The sequence below is a fragment of the Marmota flaviventris genome, chromosome 3 (assembly GCF_047511675.1).
Source record: "Marmota flaviventris isolate mMarFla1 chromosome 3, mMarFla1.hap1, whole genome shotgun sequence".
Taxonomy (NCBI): Eukaryota; Metazoa; Chordata; class Mammalia; order Rodentia; family Sciuridae; genus Marmota; species Marmota flaviventris.
The window spans coordinates 23,870,816-23,895,218 of NC_092500.1; the positions used below are offsets into that span (position 1 = coordinate 23,870,816).

General features: G+C 39.0%; 1 protein-coding gene across 1 annotated transcript in view; it reads right to left on the reverse strand.

Moving 5' to 3' along the window:
- Cfap54 (cilia and flagella associated protein 54) overlaps window positions 1-24,403 on the reverse strand; it is a 308,923-nt gene that overhangs the window by 49,096 nt on the left and 235,424 nt on the right. The window contains exons 64-66 of the mRNA XM_027928857.2: window positions 22,832-23,002; window positions 18,039-18,145; window positions 14,489-14,630 (exon numbers count right to left, since the gene is read on the reverse strand). Coding sequence (XP_027784658.2) covers window positions 14,489-14,630; window positions 18,039-18,145; window positions 22,832-23,002 — 420 coding nt within the window. The remainder of the gene's footprint in view (window positions 1-14,488; window positions 14,631-18,038; window positions 18,146-22,831; window positions 23,003-24,403) is intronic.

The window sequence follows — 24,403 nt, forward strand, 5'->3', positions numbered from 1 at the left end:
TGGGCAGCAAGTGATTTTCACTCAGGATTGTGAGTGAAAAGAGGCCAGGTTTGTGGGGCTAAAAGATGGAGGGCAGGCAGGAGGCCGATCCCTGATCAGGTACATCAGGATGTGGAGCCTTCCGGGCTCCCAGTCCACTTTACCAGACAGAGGGGAAGTACACCCACTCGTATGCTCCTCCAATTTATCTGTATTTTTATGTCTCTAATTGAGTTCTTAGGACTGGTTAAAGTGTGTTTTCTCTATATATAAAAATTTCAACCCATGATGGGTTATTGTCATGATTTTGTCAAGAGCTATCAAGCAAAATGACACTGTCTATATCATTAATCATCATTTCACATAACAGATGAAGATAGCAGTATTACCTGATAAATGCCTTCCACTGCCTGTCTCAACATTTATCACACAGAAATTTTGTCTCCACAACATTCTATTACTCTGGCATTATTTGAAGTAAACCACATACACATTGTAAAATTGGCTGATCTGAGGTTGGGCTGTGAGCACCTCCCATGACCTCACTACCGCAGAAGTGAAGACAGGAAAAGCACAGAATGCAATCCTAATCAGAACGCGTCCTAATCAGAACGGGGCTGGAGGCGTGCTGAGGTTGGTGAGGGAGCAGGGAGGGTGCAGACGGACCTTTGCTCAGTCCTCAATACTGTGAGAGTGTGGATGTGGAGTGTCCCCCACAGGCTCCTTTGGTAAGGACTGTCCACCACAGTGGTGCTGTTGGGAATGGTGGAAACTTGAAGAGACGGGGCCCAGTTGGAGGAAGCAGGTCCCTGGGGAGTGCTTTTGAAGGGTTTATTTTCCCCATGCCCCTTGCATGGGCAAAATATGCTCTTTCTCTCTTCCTATTTCTTTCTCTCTCTCTGCTTCCCATGAGGTAAGCTCATTTGCTCCCCATACACTTCTGACCATGATTCCTCACCACGAATTCACAGCAATGGGGCTAAGCAAAATGGACTGATATCTCTGACACTGTTTAGCCAAAATAAGTCTTTCCACCTTTTAGGTTTATTTATGTCAGGCATTTTGTCACAGCAATGGAAAAGTGACTAACACGTCCATTGCTCCTTTAAAAGGAATACTTGCTCATTCTATGGGGGATGTCCTTCTGAGTGACTTGGACATATTAAATCCAGGTCTTGGGATGAGCTGAAATCCTCATAATTTTTTACATGTAATAGGAAAGAAACTTCCCACTTTTTTTTTTTCAAGCTTTCAAACTCTGGCTTCCCTCATTACTCCTTCATATACCAATATGGCTGTTTTAGCAAATTGTAGGGGTAGATAGTGGGATGCCCTTCCAGGTGAGATGCTGCCCCTGCCTCCTCCTAACCTCCAGACCTCAGCTTGACTTTCCACAGTCATTTCCTAGAGAACAAAGTTCCTTCACTATTCACTCAACATCTGTGGACTGCCTCCAACATGCCCAGGGAGTGGTAACAAGAGATTAACAAGACACAAAGAGAGTTTTAAGGAGCTCTTGGTCTAGTGAGAGGAACAGGGGAGATAGACTCCTCCAGCACTATGTGGTGCGGGCAGAGAGGGAGCAGCACTTATTCCACAGATCTCCCCAGACCCATCTACCACAAATTCCCCCTACACTTCTTCCACAATGGATATCTTACCGTCCCCTGAATATAAGATTCCGCTCTGTGACTTCATAACTCATCTCTTGCTCTATTCTCAGTCTGGAATGAGTTTCTCTACAGGTATCCAACTAGAAGTTTCACAAATAACTACTGAAGAAGCACTAGGTATCTATGATATAAAGATCAATAAGATATCTAAGCAAAGGAATTCACAGTCAAGAAAGAAGAGGAGCTGAATAAATGGCTAATTACTAAAGCAATACAGCAAGGGCATAGGATATTTTGGGATACAAGGAAAAGTGACTTTCTTTTCAGTCTACAGGAGTTATTATAGAATGCCATTTGAGCTATTTAATAGTACATTATTTTGCTTAGCTTTCTTTACATACACACACACAATATATGTAAATAAGATTTAAAAAATAATAAATTGGAATAGTTTCCATCAACAGCCCTACCATTGAAGAAGAAGGATTACAGAAACCTTGCCCTTCTGTATAGTATAGAACCTGCATCATGAAGAAGTCAGTCAGAAAGTTGGACTACATAATAAAGACCTAAGTGAGAGCAGGAAGAAGAAAAGAAAAAACTCTGCACACTAGCTGGAGGAACAGTGTTAGGAGTTTAAGCCAGTATTAGGGTTGCTGTGGATGTCGGGAGATACCAGAGCTGGTGCTACAGTTTGGATAGGGCATCACTATGTCCCCCAGGAGTTCATGTGATTCAAGGCTGGATCCCTAGAGTGGCAGCCCTGGGAGATGTACCTTTAAGAGGTAGGGTCTAGTAATAGGTACCTTTAAGAGGTAGGGTCTAGTAATAGGTCCTTAGGTCATGAGGGTGAGCATGATCTCTCAGTAATAGTTCTCTGTAACCTCTAGAATTCTCTTGAGAAGGATGTTATAAAAGGATCAAGCCTAGCCCATCTAGCTCTCCCTCTACTTCCTAGTTCAAGATGTGATCTTCAGCTCTTGTTATACCATCTGCCATGTACACTGGGCCCCTCACCAGAGTCAGAGTCTGAACTTTGAATCTCCAAAACAGTGAACTTAATAAACCTCTTTTCTTCCTAGGTAGCATATGTCAGTAATTTCATTACAGTTGCAAATGCTAGCTAATACAGCTGAGAAAAAACTGAAAGTAGTTTTGCTATGCGTTATAAAAAATTCACCCCAGCCTTTTCACTGTTGTGACTAATAGACCTGACAAGAACAATTTTAGAAGAGAAGAAGTTTATCCGGGGGCTCAGAGTTTCAGAGGTTATAGTCCACAAATAGCTGGCTTGATTCTTCAGGGCCCGTGGCAAGGCAGAACATTACGGTGTAAGGGTATGATGAAGGGAAGCAACTCAAGCCATCACACCAGGAAGAAGAGAGACAGAGCTCAGCTCTCCAAATATGTACCCGAGAGGCACACCCCCAAAGACCTACCTCCTCCAGCCATACCCTACCTGCCTTCAGTTATTACTTAGTTAATCCTATAGGGGATTAATTCACCAATTGGGTTAAGGCTCTCATAATCCAATCATTCCATATGAAAACCTTGTATTGTCTCACACATGAGATTTTGAGGGATACCTAATATCTAAACTATAATACCCCTAAAATGTTCTTATGAGAAATTCTGAAAGATATAGAATGTTTCCAGTGATTTTCAACATCACACTTCAAATGCCACTTTGCTGAGAAGGCTAGCAGGTGGTTGGAATCATTATGAATGACCACTGGGTACTGTATATGGCCACATTCATACAATGTTTAAGCTTCTCCATCTGTATTCATTCCTGAATGTCTTCATATCCCCAGGCCTAGAACACGTTTTCACATAATGGTTTCTCAGAAAGAATTTGATAATTGAAGCTCATGTTCAATTATATTTTTCTATATGCCTTTATAGGACTTTAATTTTTCAAATATGACTATATACTAATTTTAATTGTCTTGTACCATCCAGGTATACTTTAAATATTTGCCAAATTAATCGTAGGTGATCTGGAAAACTTGTATTCAGCTTCCTATATCAGTATACTATCATTCCAAAAAAGGGTTTGCATCTTTCATATACTTTTAAAAGTCTGAACATGCCCTTGAGCTCTCTAAAAGATTAAAATAACTCAGTCATTCTGAGCCAGTGTTGTTCATTTCAGAAGGGTATACAGATTTTCAAGCAAGAAGTGATTGGAAGACCTGTTCTGTAGCTCTCGCTCCTAATTTTAACTTAAATTAATATCTATATTCTAAAGTTCTTGGCTTATTTTAGAAAAGAAAAAAGGAGGGAGTGAGACAGAATGAGATTCACTATCCCACATATCATCCAAAGGCACATTTTTTGGACTCTTATAGTCCATAACCCACCAACAATATATATTGTAATAGAAATAAATATATCAGATTATAGAAGTTATGAAATCCTATCCAAGTCCAGACCAGAAACGATCTCGTCAAGTGTTCTAGTTAACTTCTAATTAGCTCCAAGTGAAGGTTGTCATGACAATGAATGACCAAATTTAGTCAATGAGATTTATTTGCTATAACCCAGAATCTAGCTTCCCTCCCCCCCTCCCCCGCCCCCGGGCTGGTTAGTATTATGGGAAAAAAGGAAAAAGAAAAAGTTTATTTTACTTCCATTTCTCAACTTTCAAATGCTGTGAGCTAATTTGCTTATCAATTCACCCAAACAAATATTAGTATTTCTTCCATCTGGTGATGTTCTTTCATATAGAGATAAGAACTGGGACACATCTAAAATGCTCTATTTTAAAGATAAGGAAACACTTTCAAGGTGCATAAAACAAATTTAAAAATTAAGAAGCGAACATCAAATTTGAAAGAAATTTTTTCTACTCCAGGGTTGATGCACTGGCACTTACCATTCAGATCTGGAAATGAAAGCAAGCCACAAACCTTCAGCAAGTCAAGGCAGGTCCTCTGGATTCCTGCTTGCACTTACATTCAAACACCACTCTCTCCTCATCCCTATTTATTCCTGATTTGTTTAAATTCACAGACAACCTCCTGACTTAGATACTTGGCTCTTTGTTATGAATTCAATAACTACATCAAGGACATTCTGGTGACTCTCATTCCACCCAAAGAACTCATCTTTCCACCTCACAGCAGTATTTGAGCACAAAGATAATGTATTTTAGAGATGAAGGGAAATTATTCCTGGAAAGGATAACTGAATGAACCTTAGATAGTAAAATTGAGTGGTATAGTACATTCTAGAATCTCTACTCTTATGGATGCTCATTCTCCTGTCTCAGTCAATCTAAGTTGAAAAGACAAATGAGTTTGGGTTAAAACTGTAAAGGAGTGGATTTAGTGACATTTTCAGCAGAGAATATTCTAGACTATGGCTCAAAGATAGCAATCTGATAGGTTTTTTTCTGTTACTGAAAAACTGATTATTAGTGTTCTAGAAAAGAATTGTTTAAATTAAAAGTTGAATTCTTGAAAATAGATATGAAACACAACATACACTTTATTTAAAAAAACTACATGTACAAAATCTCTTGAGTTTGAGATAGTCTGATCTATTGGAGGACTTATTTTAGGGACTCAGTATAGTATATCAGTAAGCATCTTAATTCATATTGCAACATCTGAGGACACTGAAAAAAATATACAACCAAAATTCTAAGACATCTGTTCTATGATAAATGTAGGCACAGAGCACAGAAGACACAAATGCTGGGAGCTGGCATTTTGTAAAGGCTAACAATACTTGCCTGATAGATTCTCTTACATCTGGACTGGGTGCCTTTGTAATAATGAAAATCATATTCATTCACTCTGTTGGTAAATTAAGACTGAAGAGAGCCGCCCGCTCCCCCTGCGCCGGCAAGGTAGACGGAACTGTGACCACCAACAGAAAAGGCCCAGTGGCCCGTGGAGGGGCAGAGCTTCCAATCACTCCTGCAAGGTAGGCGGGCCTGTGACCCACCGGCAGAAGAGGAGCAACGGCCTGCTGAGAGGCAGAGCCGCCCCCTCCCCCTACGCCTGCAAGGTAGACGGAACTGTGACCACCAACAGTACAGGCCAGACCTGCAACCGATAGACAGAACAGGCCCAGTGGCCTGAAGAAGGGTAGAGCTGCACCCCCCCCCGCGCCTGCAAGGTAGGCGGACCTGCGACCCACTGGCAGAACAGCCCCAGAGGCCTGCAGAGGGGCAGTGCCGCTGCCTGCGCCTGCAAAGTAGGCAGAACTGTGACCACCAACAGAACAAGCCTAGCGGCCTGCAGAGGGACAGAGCCGCCGCCCGCGCCTGCAAGGTAGACGGACCTGCTACCGACCGGCAGAGCAGGCCCAGCGGCCTGCCGGCGTGGTAGGCACATTGCCCCAATTGGAGGAGGGGCAGAGCCGCCGCCCGCGCCTGCGAGGGAGACTTTGCAACTATACAAGACCAATATAAATATATAGGGGGAAAATTCAATAGCACAACAGTTTCACCAAGTAGAAAGGAACACGAACAGTATGAAGAGACAAGGAAAGAAAGGACCACAAGCAATGCAGGTCAACTCAACGTTAGAAGAGGTAATAGCTGCAGCAGATGGAATGTCAGATAAAGAATTCAGGATATACATGCTTCAGATGATCTGGAGTCTCAAAGAAGACATCAGACAGCAAAATCAGACAATGAAAGATCACTTCAACAATGAATTACATAAACAAATCCAAGAAGCAAAAGATCAACTACACAGGGAGATAGAGGTTATAAAAAACAAACAAACAGAAATCCTAGAAATGCAGGAAGCAATAAAGCAACTTAAAAACTCAATTGAGAATACTACCAGCAGAGTAGAACACTTAGAAGATAGAACATCAGACAATGAAGATAAAGTATGTCAACTTGAAAAGAACATAGACAGCTCAGCAAGACTGTTAAGAAACCATGAGCAGAACATCCAAGAAATATGGGATAACATCAAGAGACCAAATTTAAGAGTCACTGGGATACAGGAAGGGACAGAGTTTCAAACCAAAGGAATGAGCAATCTATTCAATGAAATAATATGAGAAAACTTCCCAGACTTGAAGAATGAGACAGAATCCCAAATCCTAGAAGCCTACAGGACACCGAATGTGCACAATCATAAGAGACCCACAGCTAGACACATTATAATGAAGATGCCCAACATACAGAATAAGGAGAGAATTTTAAAAGCTACAAGAGAAAGGAAGCAGATCACATTTAGGGGTAAGCCAATCAGGATAACAGCTGATCTTTCAGCACAGACTCTGAAAGCTAGAAGATCCTGGAATAACATATTTCAAACACTGAAAGAAAATGGGTTCCAACCAAGAATTGTGTTTCCAGCGAAATTAAGCTTCAGGATGGAAGATGAAATTAAAACCTTCCACAATAAACAAAAGTTAAAAGAATTTGCAGCTAGAAAACCATCTCTTCAAAACATCCTTGGCAAAACATTACAGGAAGAGGAAATGGAAAATAACAATGAAAACCAACAGTGGGATGTAGGACAGTAAAGGGGGGAAAAATAATCAAAGAGGAAAACAAACCATGTTTAGTAACATAAATAAACAAATATGACTGGAAGAACAACCCATATCTCAATAATAACCCTAAATGTTAATGGCTTAAACTCACCAATAAAGAGTCACAGGCTAGTAGAATGGATCACAAAACAAGACCCAACAATATGCTGCCTACAGGAGACGCATTTGATAGGAAAAGACATACATAGGCTAAAGGTGAAAGGTTGGGAAAAATCATATCACTCATATGGACTTCGGAAACAAGCAGGAGTGTCCATACTCATATCAAATAAAATAGATTTCAAGCCAAAGTTAATCAAAAGGGATAAAGAGGGACACTACATACTGCTTAAGGGAACCATACACCAACAAGACATAACAATCATAAATATATATGCCCCAAACAATGGTGCAGCTATGTTCATCAAACAAACTCTTCTCAAGTTCAAGAGTCTAATAGACCACCATACCATAATCATGGGAGACTTCAACACACCTCTCTCGCCACTGGACAGATCCTCCAAACAAAAGTTGAATAAGGAAACTATAGAACTCAATAACACAATTAATAACCTAGACTTAATTGACATATATAGAATATACCACCCAACATCAAGCAGTTACACTTTTTTCTCAGCAGCACATGGATCCTTCTCAAAAAGAGATCATATATTATGTCACAGGGCAACTCTTAGACAATATAAAGGAGTAGAGATAATACCATGCATCTTATCTGATCATAAGGGAATGGAACTGAAAATCAACGATAAAAGAAGGAAGGAAAAAGAATACATCACTTGGAGAATGAACAATAGGTTACTGAATGATCAATGGGTTATAGAAGACATCAAGGAGGAAATTAAAAAATTCTTAGAGATTAATGAAAACACAGACACAACATATCGGAATCTATGGGACACATTGAAAGCAGTTCTAAGAGGAAAATTCATTGCTTGGAGTTCATTCCTTAAAAAAAGAAAAAACCAACAAATAAATGATCTCATACTTCATCTCAAAATCCTTGAAAAAGAAGAGCAAAACAACAGCAAAAGAAGTAGAAGGCAAGAAATAATTAAAATCAGAGCTGAAATCAATGAAATCGAAACAAAAGAAACAATTGAAAAAATTGACAAAACTAAAAGTTGGTTCTTTGAAAAAATAAACAAAATCGACAGACCCTTAGCCATGCTAGCGAAGAGAAGAAGAGAGAGAACTCAAATTACTAGCATACGGGATGAAAAAAGGCAATATCACAACAGACAGTTCAGAAATACAGAAGATAATCAAAAATTATTTTGAATCCTTATACTCCAATAAATTAGAAGATAGTGAAGGCATAGATAAATTTCTTAAGTCATATGATCTGCCCAGATTGAGTCAGGAGGATATAGACAACCTAAACAGACCAATATCAATTGAGGAAATAGAAGAAACCATCAAAAGACTACCAACTAAGAAAAGCCCAGGACCGGATGGGTATACAGCAGAGTTTTACAAAACCTTTAAAGAGGAACTAATACCAATACTTTTCAAGCTACTTCAGGAAATAGAAAAAGAGGGAGAACTTCCAAATTCATTCTATGAGGCCAACATCACCCTGATACCTAAACCAGACAAAGACACTTCAAAGAAAGAAAACTACAGACCAATATCTCTAATGAACCTAGATGCAAAAATCCTCAATAAAATTCTGGCGAATCGGATACAAAAACATATCAAAAAAATTGTACACCATGATCAAGTAGGATTCATCCCTGGGATGCAAGGCTGGTTCAATATACGGAAATCAATAAATGTTATTCACCACATCAATAGACTTAAAAATAAGAACCATATGATCATCTCGATAGATGCGGAAAAAGCATTCGACAAAGTACAGCATCCCTTTATGTTCAAAACTCTAGAAAAACTAGGGATAACAGGAACATACCTCAATATTGTAAAAGCAATCTATGCTAAGCCTCAGGCTAGCATCATTCTGAATGGAGAAAAATTGAAGGCATTCCCTCTAAAATCTGAAACAAGACAGGGATGCCCTCTCTCACCACTTCTGTTCAACATAGTTCTCGAAACACTGGCCAGAGCAATTAGACAGACGAAAGAAATTAAAGGCATCAAAATAGGAAAAGAAGAACTTAAATTATCACTATTTGCAGATGACATGATTCTATACCTAGCAGACCCAAAAGGGTCTACAAAGAAACTATTAGAGCTAATAAATGAATTCAGCAAAGTGGCAGGATATAAAATCAACACGCATAAATCAAAGGCATTCCTGTATATCAGCGACAAATCCTCTGAAATGGAAATGAGGACAACCACTCCATTCACAATATCTTCAAAAAGAATAAAATACTTGGGAATCAACCTAACAAAAGAGGTGAAAGACTTATACAATGAAAACTACAGAACCCTAAAGAGAGAAATAGAAGAAGATCTTAGAAGATGGAAAAATATACCCTGCTCATGGATAGGCAGAACTAACATCATCAAAATGGCGATATTACCAAAAGTTCTCTATAGGTTTAATGCAATGCCAATCAAAATCCCAACGGCATTTCTTGTAGAAACAGAGAAAGCAATCATGAAATTCATATGAAAAAATAAACGACCCAGAATAGCAAAAACAATGCTAAGCAGGAAGTGTGAATCAGGTGGTATAGCGATACCAGACTTCAAACTATACTACAGAGCAATAGTAACAAAAACAGCATGGTACTGGTACCAAAACAGGCGGGTGGACCAATGGTACAGAATAGAGGACACAGAAACCAATCCACAAAACTACAACTACCTTATATTTGATAAAGGGGCTAAAAGCATGCAATGGAGGAAGGATAGCATCTTCAACAAATGGTGCTGGGAAAACTGGAAATCCATATGCAACAAAATGAAACTGAATCCCTTTCTCTCGCCATGCACAAAAGTTAATTCAAAATGGATCAAGGAGCTTGATATCAAATCAGAGACACGCCGTCTGATAGAAGAAAAAGTTGGCTACGATCTACATACTGTGGGGTTGGGCTCCAAATTCCTCAATAGGACACCCATAGCACAAAAGTTAATAACTAGAATCAACAAATGGGACTTACTCAAACTAAAAAGTTTTTTCTCAGCAAAAGAAACAATAAGAGAGGTAAATAGGGAGCCTACATCCTGGGAACAAATCTTTACTCCTCACACTTCAGATAGAGCCCTAATATCCAGAGTATACAAAGAACTCCAAAAATTAGACAATAAGATAACAAACAACCCAATCAACAAATGGGCCAAGGACCTGAACAGACACTTCTCAGAGGAGGACATACAATCAATCAACAAGTACATGAAAAAATGCTCACCATCTCTAGCAGCCAGAGAAATGCAAATCAAAACCACCCTAAGATACCATCTCACTCCAGTTAGATTGGCAGCCATTATGAAGTCAAACAACAAGTGCTGGCGAGGATGTGGGGAAAAGGGTACACTTGTACATTGTTGGTGGGACTGCAAATTGGTGCAGCCAATTTGGAAAACAGTATGGAGATTTCTTGGAAAGCTGGGAATGGAGCCACCATTTGACCCAGCTATTCCCCTTCTTGGTCTATTCCCTAAAGACCTAAAAAGAGCATGCTACAGGGACACTGCTACATCGATGTTCATAGCAGCACAATTCACAATAGCAAGACTGTGGAACCAACCTAGATGCCCTTCAATAGATGAATGGATAAAAAAAAATGTGGCATTTATACACAATGGAGTATTACTCTGCATTAAAAAATGACAAAATCATAGAATTTGCAGGGAAATGGATGGCATTAGAGCAGATTATGCTAAGTGAAGCTAGCCAATCCCTAAAAAACAAATGCCAAATGTCTTCTTTGATATAAGGAGAGTAACTAAGAACAGAGTAGGGTCGAAGAGCATGAGAAGAAGATTAACATTAAACAGGGATGAGAGGTGGGAGGGAAAGGGAGAGAGAAGGGAAATTGCATGGAAATGGAAGGAAACCCTCAGAGTTATACAAAAGTACATACAAGAGGAAGTGAGGGGAAAGGGAAAAATAATACAAGGGGGACAAATGAATGTCAGTAGAGGGGGCAGAGTGAGAAGAGGGGAGGGGAGGGGAGGGGAGGGGAGGGGGGATAGTAGAGGATAGGAAAGGCAGCAGAACACAACAGACACTAGTATGGCAATATGTAAATCAATGGATGTGTAACTGATGTGATTCTGCAATCTGTATATGGGGTAAAAATGGGAGCTCATAACCCACTTGAATCAAAGTGTGAAATATGATATATCAAGAACTATGTAATGTTTTGAACAGCCAACAATAAAAAATTAAAAAAAAAAAAAAAAGAAAGAAATCTTATTCAGTCACAAACCAAGAATCTAGCCCTGGCTCATGCTGCAACGGGAGGAAACTTAAAAAGTCAACGTGAAAGAAACCAGACAGGAAAGGTCAGGTAATGGATGAGTCCACCGAGAGGAAACAGCAGAGGAGACAGGCCAGGGAGAGGTAAAGCCGATGGGTGCCCAGACCTGGAAGGGGTGGGGGAGGGACAACAGGAGGGACAGGTCAGCATGGGATCTTTTTTAGGAGATTAAGATGTTCTTCTTCACAAATATGCAAAAGAAGCCACTGAACTGTACACTTTAGAAGGGCGAATTCGTGGCATGTGAGTAATGTCTCAATAAAAATGAAAAAAAAAAAATTGAGAGGCAGGAAGGTCCCGAGATTGTCATCACTACCGGCACAGCTGGCCTGGATAAACATGTCCAGCGCTCTTGGCTGGGTGTCTTTCCTTTCTGTTTAAACCACCCCCAGCTGCCCACGTCAAAGGCCGAAGCATCCCTAGGCTGAACCGCTAGGAACTCATGGACCAGAAAGGGCGCCACCCTCCAGAGCGCTCATTGGCCAGACTCAGTTACGGACCTATTTCTGAGTCTCTGATTGGTCAGCCAAAAAAGACTGACAGCTGAAAGTGAGATGCTGATAGAACGGGGAGAAAGGGGAATGAGCAGAATGAGGACGTATGCCCCCAGGAGTGGAGTGGGTGGTAACTCCAGACGTCTTAAACAGCGACGCGTATTCTGCAGACGCTGCCATTTCTGTGCTGTAAATTTCTCCTCCATCTCCCTGATGAACCAAGTCTTCAGTAGATCGACTCTTCGCAGGAATAAAAAAAAAAAAAAAAGACTGAAAATGCCAGCAAGAATACTCTGAAAATTGAGAAAGTTGCCAACTTTTATGCCTTCGCATAATAAAAATACATGGATAGATACATAAGAAAACAAAGAGCCACATCAAGAATATTCTTTAAGAATTAAAAATGTTTTGTTACTGGTAACCAATGAAATATTAACCCAGCCAAAAATTACTTAGGAAAAAGTTCTACAAGACCCAAAATAAAGGGAAAATCCTAAAAGCTTTCAGATTAAAAAAAAAAAAAGAGGGATGAGACCCAAATTGTTGCATACTCAACCAGGAAAGCAGCAAAGAGAGGCTCAGAATCAAAGTCACAGCTGGCACTGAGAACAGCCAGCCTTCAACTGGACAGAGAGGATGGAAGGTTCCAGGAGGAAAATGGGATCAGGACATTGTATGATCAGTATGAACCCCTGAGAAAAACTTATGGATAAACACAAGAAAACTCATGTAAATTAAATATAAAAGCCAAGTCAAGAAAGAAAAAAAAAACACAGCATGTTAATCTGACTCAGCTGTGAACATTATTACAGGATCATAATCAACACTAATATCAACTAAATTTTGTGATTTGACTATATTAAGATGGGAAGGGAAAAGGAAAAGTTGGGAGAACATAATTAGCTAAATCTGTATATACCGTAACAGAAAATCAACAGATGGTATCCAAAAACTTGACACCTGAAGAACCATTTTTGTGTTTGTCATTAGTGCTACTCAGCAGTATTTCCGACTGTCAGACTTCCATGCTGGTAGAGGGATTGTTGGTTTCACACGTGACTTACTTGGCAAACAAAATGTTAGTGGAAGTGACATGACGGAAACTCAGAGCCAATATGACTTGCCCCCTTTCTTCCCTCCTGCCTCAATGACTGCGATGTTGCACATGATGGTATGTCGCCAGCCTCGATGCTGACATGTGGAGACATGGAGCAGGCAACTCACTGCTCATAAGTGACACTGCATATTATTTATAGATTTGGAAACAAATAAAAGAGACAGCTTAAAGAGCTAAAAATTGTCTTTGCACAGAAGGATGGTGAAGCAAGGAGAAGATGGACAGGAGATCACTCCTTTTTGTTTCATTTCCTTTATATCTATTTTGTCTTCTTAAAAAATAAAAGTCTACATTCACTACAAAGTATATATCTTGAGAAATTAAATTAATATGCAAACAGAAATTTAAAGAACCAATGATTAGAACACAAAATGTGTTCTCTACCCTTACTCCCTAGAGAATAAAGGATTTCCATCCCACTCTGAAAGAAGAAGGAATACTTCAGTTGCTTTGGGGCCATTACTAATTTTTTTCAGGAGACAGGAATGATTTAACTGATGGGTGAGTCACAAACAGAGCATGGTAGACTCAACCTCTTCTGGGCAATCTTTCTTTATGTATGTGGGAGCACCCTACCTGCAGGAATATTATTTTCTGTTCCCATGTGCAGTAAGCTTGGTAGGGAGCTGAGGGGGGAGGGGAAGACCGTGTAGTTACACGTATGTGCTAGGTGACTGTGCATAGGTGGGCAAGTCTGGATAATTTGGTAGTAAAATATTGATAAGCTCATTTGACCACAGATTGAAAGACATGTTTGTTAATCAGCTTTATCAGTAATGACATTGATATTTTGAATCTCCATATATCCATATCTTGTGCCCCATTTCAGAACTCCAGAGAGGGAGAGAAGAAATGATCCCCTCCTCCAGAACAATCACTGGTCAGCATAGAAAACACTCAGATTATCAGGGGATTAATCACCCCTCCACCACTTCTTTGGTGAAAAAAAAAAAAAACATGTGCATAAAAAATGTCTGAAAGCATATATGCTTCTCTGTACTTTCTAGTTCTTATTCACACACTCGGGGATACAAATATTTAAATAACAGAGTGAAAAAAGCTAGAAAGCATTGTCTCTTGGGATTCATAGTCATATCTAAACAGTCTCTGGATGGGTTTCTTTCATTCGCTGTCAATATTCTTGTAATCAGTATTCTTAGAAGAGCTCTGAAGGAAACATAGTGGCAAAAAGTTGGGTCACATCTGGTACTAGCAGTAAAGAAAACAGAGGGCAGAAGAATCTCAAGTTCAAGTTTAGTTACATAGTTCTGTTCTGACAAATTAAAATATAACTTAAATAATTATGCATAATGACACCCATCCTGCAACAAAAATGCTTCTTTCTATGGTTTAATAACTTACTTCTATATCTTTACCAATTGGTTTCTCTTCTGTTTCATCCATTTTATATATATCCTCATTTGCAGTATTTTCAGGAGTTGCTGGCAATGATAGTTCAGCTATTTGTGCAAGATTAGAAAGTTTCTCATGAACTGAAATAACCCTAAAAATGACAAACATATGAGTATTTTATTTGAAAAGAAAGGCATTTTTAATTTTTGAACCAATAAAATATATAAAGAAGGCCCTCATTTATTTAACAGCTAGATTTCTAATATCCCCAGACATTATTCCATCACTCCTTCATTCAAGCAACACGAGCAGAGAGACACTCCCCCTAACTCTCACGATGTTCATGGTCTACCTACGTACTCAGGTTGATACATATTACAAAACATCAAGGGCACAATGAGAGAAAGGTACACACCCAAATTATTCCTAAAGGTGAAAAAAAAGAAAATAAATATCTACATGGGCAATAAACAAAAGATTTATTCCTAAATAAATCTTAATGCCAGGCTATGTTAGGTTAGCTGACCTGAAGGTGTAATAGTAATGACAAGTTGGCAATGACTTGAAAAGGCCAATGGATGAGCTCACAACTCTTCAGAGTAGTGCACACATCTGTGTGTGTGTGTGTGTGTGTGTATGTGCACACAGAATGTGCACACAGAATGTGGGTGGGGGAGAGGGAAGAAAAATCAAGAAAGAAGGAAAAGCAAGAACCAAAGAGGAGGTAGAGGACACAGTGGCGGTGATGATGAATATGGAAAACTTCAGGGAGGGGCCCTGGACCAGTGAATAGAGGATGCTCTGAGAGCAAAGGTGGACAGAGGAGGGGAGGCTCAAGGAAGTAGGCTTGCAGCTTAATAAGGCAAACAGTGACCTGCGTGGCCCCCAGTGTCCTCTACACCACAGACACAGCAAGAATGTGCATGCATTTGTGATCTGAAGATGAAGACAAATTACTATGGAAACCAATCATCCAGAAAGCAAGAGTACACACAAGAATGTCAATTCTCCAGTCTCCACAGCACTCTCATCTGCAGGAAGGTGTAATAATACTTGATTACCCTAATGATGGTTCTCAACAATAAAAAAGAGTTTTTAAAGAACCTTTAATTATATATGAAGATTTTCATTTATACAGAATGTTTTATAAACTTTTCTATTAGGCAAGAATTAAAATATAACACTGTTGTTAAAAGTTTGTTTGAAAAATTTTCCCATTAAAAAAAGGGTCATCTCCAATAATTCTGGAAAAGCTGCCTGATACACCGGAAAGGGAACAGCATTAGGACTTCTGGGACTTGGTGAGTTACACTTGGTTCCATCACACACCAGCCACAGGACCTCAAGTAGGTCACTTAACCTCTCTGACCCTAAGAGTCCATCTACTGCAAAATGAAAATAATAAAATCTACTTTATCTAACTTAGGGCTTTTGTAAGGAGAAAATAAGTAACTATGTATTCTTAACCATAAAAAAACACATAAAGGAAAAATAATACTCTAAAACACCATTCTTCATTCTAATATCTAGAGAAAGAATTCTTATTTCTCTTCCAAAAATAGCATAAGTCTGGGTGTAGCTCAATGGTAGAGTGCTTGCCTGTCAAGCTGGATTGTTTCAGCTCTGAAAAAAAAAAATGTTTGAGCCAAACTTCCTAATTTTGTTGCTTAGCTATACTGAAGGTCAGGACCCAGCAGGAAGTAGAAAGATGGATGGCAGGAAGCTAAAGGCAGAGACAGTGCACAGAGAACTTGTTCTTGGTCACAATAGCGTAATCATCACTGAGAACTACACAGCAACCTTTATGTGAGTTTATTGAAAACACTATTTTTTCTTTGTTGTTGTAAGAAAAACGCCACCAATTTAAAAATATTTTTTCTTTATGAGAACTTAAATAGGAGATGGGTAGATGGGCAACAAAAGGAGAATATTCTTTGGCCCATTTGTTTTGAGCCTAATTTACTGCTACTTTCCCTGACAAAGGATGGATAAGTCCTATCTTGACCCTCAACAGAGCAGAAGGAATACTAGCCTCAGAGAGAGGAATAGTCTATTTTCAGAGTGCCAGCAAAGGACAGGTGAGATGAAAGATCATCAGGCACCATCCTGTGTGATGGCCTCAATGACAAAGGTTTGTACCTATTTTGGCAACCCTACTATTGATCACAAACACACTGAAATTAAGGATATTTTAAAACAAATAAAAAGCCACCTATGAGTTTGATGACTTTCTCCTCTGCAGAAATTATATTTTTATCTGAAAAAAAATCTTACAATGTTCTTGAATTTGTAAGACAAGTGCAAAATTTCCTAATTTTGATGCTTAGTAATGCTGGTATTTGACCTGTGCCTAGGTTTTCTGCCATTCTGGAAGAAACAAAGAAAGAAAGGAAAAAATATTTTAAAATTGGTGGTGTTTTTCTTACAACAACAAAGAAAAAATAATGTTTTCAATAAACTCACATAAAGGGAGGGAGGGAGGGAGGAAAGAAAGGAGGGAGGGAGGAGGGAGGGAGGAAGGAAGGAAGGAAGGAAGGAAGGAAGGAAGGAAGGAGGGAAGGAAGGAAGGAAGGAAGGAAGAAAGAAAGGAAGGAAATTGAAAGCCTGCCAGCTCTTAAAACAGCTCTTATTTTATTCTCTTTCATGGGGAGACCAAGAGGTCCTTCAAAATAAAAACCATGGAGCAGGAACAGGACCCCAGGGAGAGACAGAGAAGCAGCAGTTCTCTGTTCAGCAAGCTCTGGCTTAATGCCTGGCTAGGCACAGAGCTGACCCTGGCAGGCATGGGTACTAGTGTTCTCAGCTCCCCAAAACATGATCATCCTTCATCTTGCTTGAGCCTATCAATAGCGCAAAAGCTAGGCAGAGCGGGTAGTATCACTCCCAGCTTGCACTGGAGGAACAGGAGCTGAGGTCACCGAGCCTTGAATAACAGAGTTGAAAATAAACTAGCTAAGTAATGAAAACCTTTTAAAGAATTAAGAAACAAAAATGTATTAAAATGGAATAGAAGAGAGAAAGCAAGCACAAAAAACATCAGAGATCATTCCTATTTGATGAAGAAGAATCCATGTGGCTGAAGCATAGATTTTGAACAATATAAATGGTACTGAGTATAGAGGGAAATGTGAGATCAGGGAGCTGGTGGGGCTGGGACACAGTACAGAGCCATGTTATTTTCTAAACACACCAAATTATAGGCAAAATACAGCACAGACAGTGTCCTTGTGCTTGGCCATCTCTGAAGTGTCATGAACTGTCGTCCCCCAACTTCCCAAGGTGTTGTTATTATTAATATTGTTTCCATTTTTCTGGTGAGAAAACTGAGGCACAGAGGGGTTAGTTAAGTTGTTTAGGATTGTGCTGGCAGTAAGGGGTACAACTGGCATTTGAACAAACCACTGCAATATAGTACTCCTCAAAATAAAAGATTCTCCCAAAAATTTCTTGTGAAAGGTCTCCTATGCTTCACATTGTACATTACTGAAATAGCCTATACTTAAAGAGAAATATCAGAAAAGAGGATTCAGACAATTGAACATGATCTGGGTTTACTTGCCTGTTCAGTGGAATCCAGAAAGAGTCAACAAATATGTTGCCACAACTGGAAAGTTTAATATCTGAACTCTTCAAGAGCTTTGTGTTGTATGCACACAATAATAAAACCTGTAAGAAAAATAATATGATACAATGACATCAAAAGCAACTAAAAAATATTTTAAAAAAGTAATATCAAAGTTATACTTTGCCTCAAAAAATTCAGCATCAGCCCTCAAAATCATGTCACAGCACTTTAAAAAGTTTTTCTTTAGAAAAGCAAAAAGAGGATTTTCCCCCAAAATTTAGTTCAGAGAAATGATGTGAACAAGAACTGTTACAGGTCATAGATGAAAAAGAATACTATTTGGAATAGTAAATTATTTTTGAAAAGTGACATTTCATACTACAAGTTTAAATTTCAGCATTTGAAGGCCCGCTGTAGTAAGTACTACACCTGAACCTCGTGGATCTCCATCTTGGTTTCTTGTTACTCCTCGTGTGGACCCTGTCACTGATGATGTTCCCCTCCTCTCCTCCATTCATTTAACCCACTCACAACTTTCCAGGGCCCACCTCTAAGATGAGACTTCTCTTGATTACTCGCATTCTAGTAATTTCTCTGTTGTTTGCATTCTGATAATTTTTAGAGTAAGGCCCATGCAATATGGCACCTATTTACAGTCATGGAATCATAGAATTTGAGATTCACAGAACCATAGAGATGATCTGGTCAAATTCCCTCATTTTAGATATAACAAAGTTAAAGCCCAAGCCTGGTCATCAAAACTGACTAATTAAGCACAATTTTATTTATCTCTGCTTCCTTGAAAAAACAAACTAAAATAAGAGTGAAGGGAATTTTTTTTTAAGCAACAAGGACAGAAAGAAGAAGACAGGAGGTGAAACAGACAATATTCGCAACATTCTGAAGGAAGAAAACACTTGGAAAACTCAGCAGAGAGGAAAAGCTGTGTCTTAAGTGACTTGAGGGATTGCCAACAGGAAGCATGACTTAAAACTGAAAAGGCTCCAGGACTGGAGGTGTAGGCACCTTAGAAGGCAGGAATAGGTAGGACTGCAAACAGGAGCGTTGGACAAATGCTTCCCCACCCTTCTCAGAGCCCACAGAGCCAGGAGATCCCCAATCCCCTTACCACCTCTCTCTTGGATGAAATTCTTCCATTTTGCTCTCTGCTGATATTAAGTCATGAGGATCTATGCTCAGGGACATTGGGGCAGGGGTTAGGTACTGGAGTGAAAATATTGGAATTAATGTATTCTGAATGCACAATATCCCCTTACTCCATTCACAGCCTCTTCCCAGAATGTAGGTAACAAAGCAGGTGTCCAAGAAAATCCTCTGTGGGGGAAATTGACCAGTTAAAGAGAAAAGACCCACAGATGCTGACATTTCTACAACCTTAAGTGAAACTGCTGGCTCCATCTGCAGATATCCTCCAACGAGGCCCATTAATCAGGAAGCCGGACCCCACACGCTCCTCAGTGCCTCACTTCAAACACCTACAGTCAGTCAAGAGTTCAGAGCAGGAAATGAAAGGCAGATGCCAAAACCAACAGAGGAAAGGAACTGGAAGAATCAGATACAACACAGAGAGCAGAAGAAAGCTTCAATGGAACCATAATTAGTACCTGCAGGGAAAAGGACAAAGCTGCATCCATGAAGTAGGAACACATGCTATTAAAATAGAACCACTGGAAAACAAGTAAGCACTCTAAAAATTAAAAAGAAAATTAACATAACAACTAAATAATCAGTAAAAGATTTGAAACATAAACTTGAACCTCATCTCCTCCAAAGTGAAACCTAAATTTGAAATCATAGATAATAGGGGAGAAAAGATTAGCAAACTAAATACTTGGTCCAATAGGTTCAATAGTCAAGAAGACACAGAGACATCAGAGGCAAGGAAACTGTCAAAGAAAAAAATCTCTATGAACTGAAGTACACTACTTTCCAGATTGAAAAGGGCATCCTAAAAATCCAGCAGAATGGATTGAAGACCTAAGCCAAAGCACACTGTGGAATCCCAATACACAGGGAATAGAAGAAAGAGCCAGGAACTTCCAGCATCACATATGAAGACCTAGGATCTCACTGCTGGGCATATTTCTAAAGGAAATAAAATCAGTATGTCAACGAGATATCTACTCTCTAATACTTATCACAGCAATGTTCACAATAACTGAGATGTGGACACAACCGAGTGTCCATCAAACAGGTGAATGGGTAAAGAAATATATTCATAAGAGAATACAATTCAGCAATAAAAAAACAAAGAATAAAATTCTGTCATTGGTGATAATGTGGATGAACCTGGAGGATAATGTTAAGTGAAACAGGGGGGACAGAGAAAGACAAGTGCTGGATGATGTCACCAGCTTCACAGAGTGAAGATTCCAGAACATACTACACTCTGTTCAAGTTCTCACTAGTATTATCATCTTGTGGGCCTCATGAGCTTCAACCAGTTATTCAACACCAAACACTACACTTAGGTCCTAAAATGATGAGTAGATGAATGTACAAATACACCCATATTATATCATCCAATAAATTTCATTCAGTATTATCTTCCAAAAACAGGATTTGGTGTCTGAGAAGATCTAGTTCCTCTAAGCCAACATTTCTCAATTTTTTTTCCCTGAATTTTATGGCAGCAACTATCTTCCATTATGAACAATACATACATACTTTCTGTTAAGCAAGGGAAAATGTAGCCAACTAAGAAATGGGAACACAGAATGTTCTGCATCTTTTCTTGTGGCTTGCAAAAATCACTGTTTAAACCAGAATTTGTTAGAACTTGGCTTCTCATCTATGTTTGACCCCAGTTTGTGCGCGCTTGCTAATTTTCAAACTTGATTATTGAGGGCAAACCTTGCTTATCTAATTATATGCAGATGTAGTCTTTACATTTGATTCTTCCACATTGTTTCTGATAGCAGTATGCGGATGTCATAGCCCATCCTGCCGTTGCCTAAGATGTACATTGCCGTGGCACGAGACTAAGTCATTCCCAGTCACTGCAAGTGAATTTGGGTTGGCATGAAATAACACACCGAGACAGAGAAAATACCTTTTTCTTGGGATTCTTTAGAGACGGCCCCTCTGCTCCAGCTCCCACAAGGGAAGCAAAAAAAAAAAAGAGAGGGAGGATTGTCCTGAAGCCCCTTTTAATTGAGGGGAAGACACTGGAGAAAGTTCCACCCCAATGAGGGGGGTCAGGTTTCAGGGGGTGATCAGCAGATTGACTGACATCTTGGAAGGCCACACTCATCTCAGGTGCTGTGGGGATCATCAGCAGAGCAAGTGAAAAGGACACAGACGTCATCAGCGCAAACAGAGAGGCAACATCAGCCGGTCCACTCACGTACTCATGCTCCTAGTTCACACACAGCCCGTGGCTGGCTCACCACAGTCCGTGATGTTTCTCTGACCTTATGAAATGGACTTCATGCCCTATTTCTTATTCTTTTAAACTTGTTGCTTAGGTAAACATTCTGTTTCTCAACTAGGTAGCCCTTCTTTTTCCTGGCTTTTTTGATAGCAAGTAAATACATTCTGACTTATGATGAAATTTTATTTTTACAACATAGACCATGAAGCAAAATATTCAGAATACAATATTTTTTACCTACCATATGTGAGGCATTCTGATAATTTTTTTTTCTTGTGTTTCATTTTCTTTATGCTACTCATGAGCCAGTATATTGATTCCCTGAGCATTAGTCTTTTTGGAACCACTATTTGGAAACTGCTTTAGTAAATTTCTCTAAAAGATATTATAGATTCATTATTCATTATTTTTAAAACATATATGGAATATCTGTCCAGGACAGGCCTCTGTGGGGTGGGAAGGACAGCACACACTGTTTTCCGTATCCACTTCTGATTTCACAGGTTGAAAGTATTTAGGGAAAAAAAAAATGTGTCCAAACTGAACTTCACAGATTTCATCTTTTCTTGTCATTATTCCCTAAACAACACAGTATGACAACTATTTTTTTATATCATTTACATTGTATTAGGTATTATAAGTAAACTAGAGATGATCTAAAGTACAGGGAAGAACATGAATAGGTTATATGCCAATGCAACAAAATTTCATAAGAGACTTGCGCATCTGTGGATTTTGATATCCTTGGAGAATCCCATAACCAATCCCCAGAAGATACTAAGGGATAACTGTATTTTAAAAAGTAGGAAATAACTTCAAATAAATCTTGGAAGTGATACTTTAAAGTTTCTCTTTTCATCTGTATAAAAAGAAATGTATAATTGGCTGAGAGTTAGTAGCAGGTTTCCAGCCTAAGGAAGCAGGATGAAGGGGCCAGTGTGAGGAGAGAGAGAAGCCCAGGAGGCTTCAGGATTTGACAGAGGTCATTATGAGTCAGGAGCTGCAGGAGCTACCAGAGGCACAGCTAGAGGGGACAACACTCGTGCTCTGGGAAGTGCAATAGTAGACCAATACAGATGGAGAAAAGCAAATAAAAATGCTGAACAGGGGAAAACTATATGGCAAACATCTTATGGGAAAAAGCCTGAGGCTCTTCTTAGAAAAAGTAGCAATCAAAGGAATTCTATAGTGGAAGGTTCCCCTGCAAAAGGCTATATTGACCAACTGTTCCATTTGTAAAAGCTTGACCCATTTTCAAGAATCTCCTAGAATCTTAACCACTACTCAATTGCCAATAGTTTAGGGACTGACACTTGCTGCTGTTTAAGTTGAAATGGTCTAGTTAAACTTTATATCTAAGCAGAAGACTTAGCTTTATCATTATATTACATACCATAGGTTCTCCGTCCTTTGGAGGTCTGTCCAGGGGAGGAATGTACCACTGAAAGCAAAGTTCTTTGTTCACAGTTGGTACTACCATTTCTGATGACGTACCGTCCATAGAAGATGTACTGGAATGAAGTTTTGAAGAAAAGATGGACTGCAGGGAACTGTCATGATATATCTAGGGAACAGTAACAACAACAAAATTCATGTTCCTTTAACTGCTTATAATGAACTCATTCAATATTTAAAGAAAATTAATTGATCGTATTGGAAAATTCTGAGAATTTTCTCATCTTGTTTTACAAAGGTAATCTTTAAACTGTCTCTAGGTCACTATAGATTCTGCTATAACAAAAATATGCTTTAAAACCCAGCAGACTTGACAAATTTCTTCCACTTTAGTGAATTTTGAGAGGAATGATCTGGAGGGGAAAATACCCATGCCACCTTTTCATTCTCAAGTTCGTCACTGTTTCTAAGAAACATCTTCTATGTTGTCTTTGGTTTATTCATTGGTGAATACACTGAGAGTGTGGCTATAATTTATTATCTATTTTCCAGTCACGGTGCCATATACAAAACAAGACACAGTTTTTGCTCTGAAAGGTGAAAACTCATGGCCCTCATTCCCTCTTTCAATGAATGTAGCTGATTTATAAGTTCAAGTCTTTGGTGAATCTGGGCCCAAATTCTTTTATAGAAATTGGTCACTAAGTCAAGAGTCTTCAAGAAATCTCAGTGTGTAGAATGCAAATTCATAAATTATTTAATTGTCCAAGGCAGCTAAGAAAACAAAGCATGGTGGTTATGTATCAACAAAAGGACAGGCTAGCCAGAGAGATAATAACAGTGCTAATAGTATCTTCAGTATAAAAAGGACAGACAATGGAGGGAAAACCATTTTCAAGATCAACTTCATGTCATTCCCAGGATCACAGCACAGTAGCTGAGAAGCAGTGCCTCTGTTGCCCTATTTCTGACATCAAAGGTTTGTGGACTGAGTGGAACATGTCAGTGCCAGAAACAAATGCTTGGTGTTTCTATAAGGTTTTGTCCTTCCCATTATTTCTTAACCTATTCAGGATACAATGCAAGTCCTCAAAATAAAATAAAAAGAGAAAGACAGTGACCTTTCAAGTTGTCTACTGATAAAAGAAAAAATATGTTTTGACTGCAAGGTAATATTAAGTGTGAAAACTTTTCAAAAATGTCTACAGACTATCATAAAAGCTATGATACTTTAAAGCATAACCAACATAAAAAATAAGCAAGATTGTGAGGGTTAAATAGACCCTCAAATTTGCATAATTAAGACTAATGCCATGTCAGGCAATTCACAAAAACAAAACAAACAGGTAAATAATTCAAAAAAATAATTTCTCCCATTTTTCCATAACTGAGTAACTCTCAGAGATTCTGACAATGATTTGAGCAAAAAATTCATATTTCATCACTAGATAAGCATAAAAGAATAAGAACCAAATACCTTTACTTCGATATATGCAGTATCTTGTACCATGATGGGCTAATAACAGTAAATTGTAATAGAAGTCAATATCAAAACAGGTATACAGGTTTC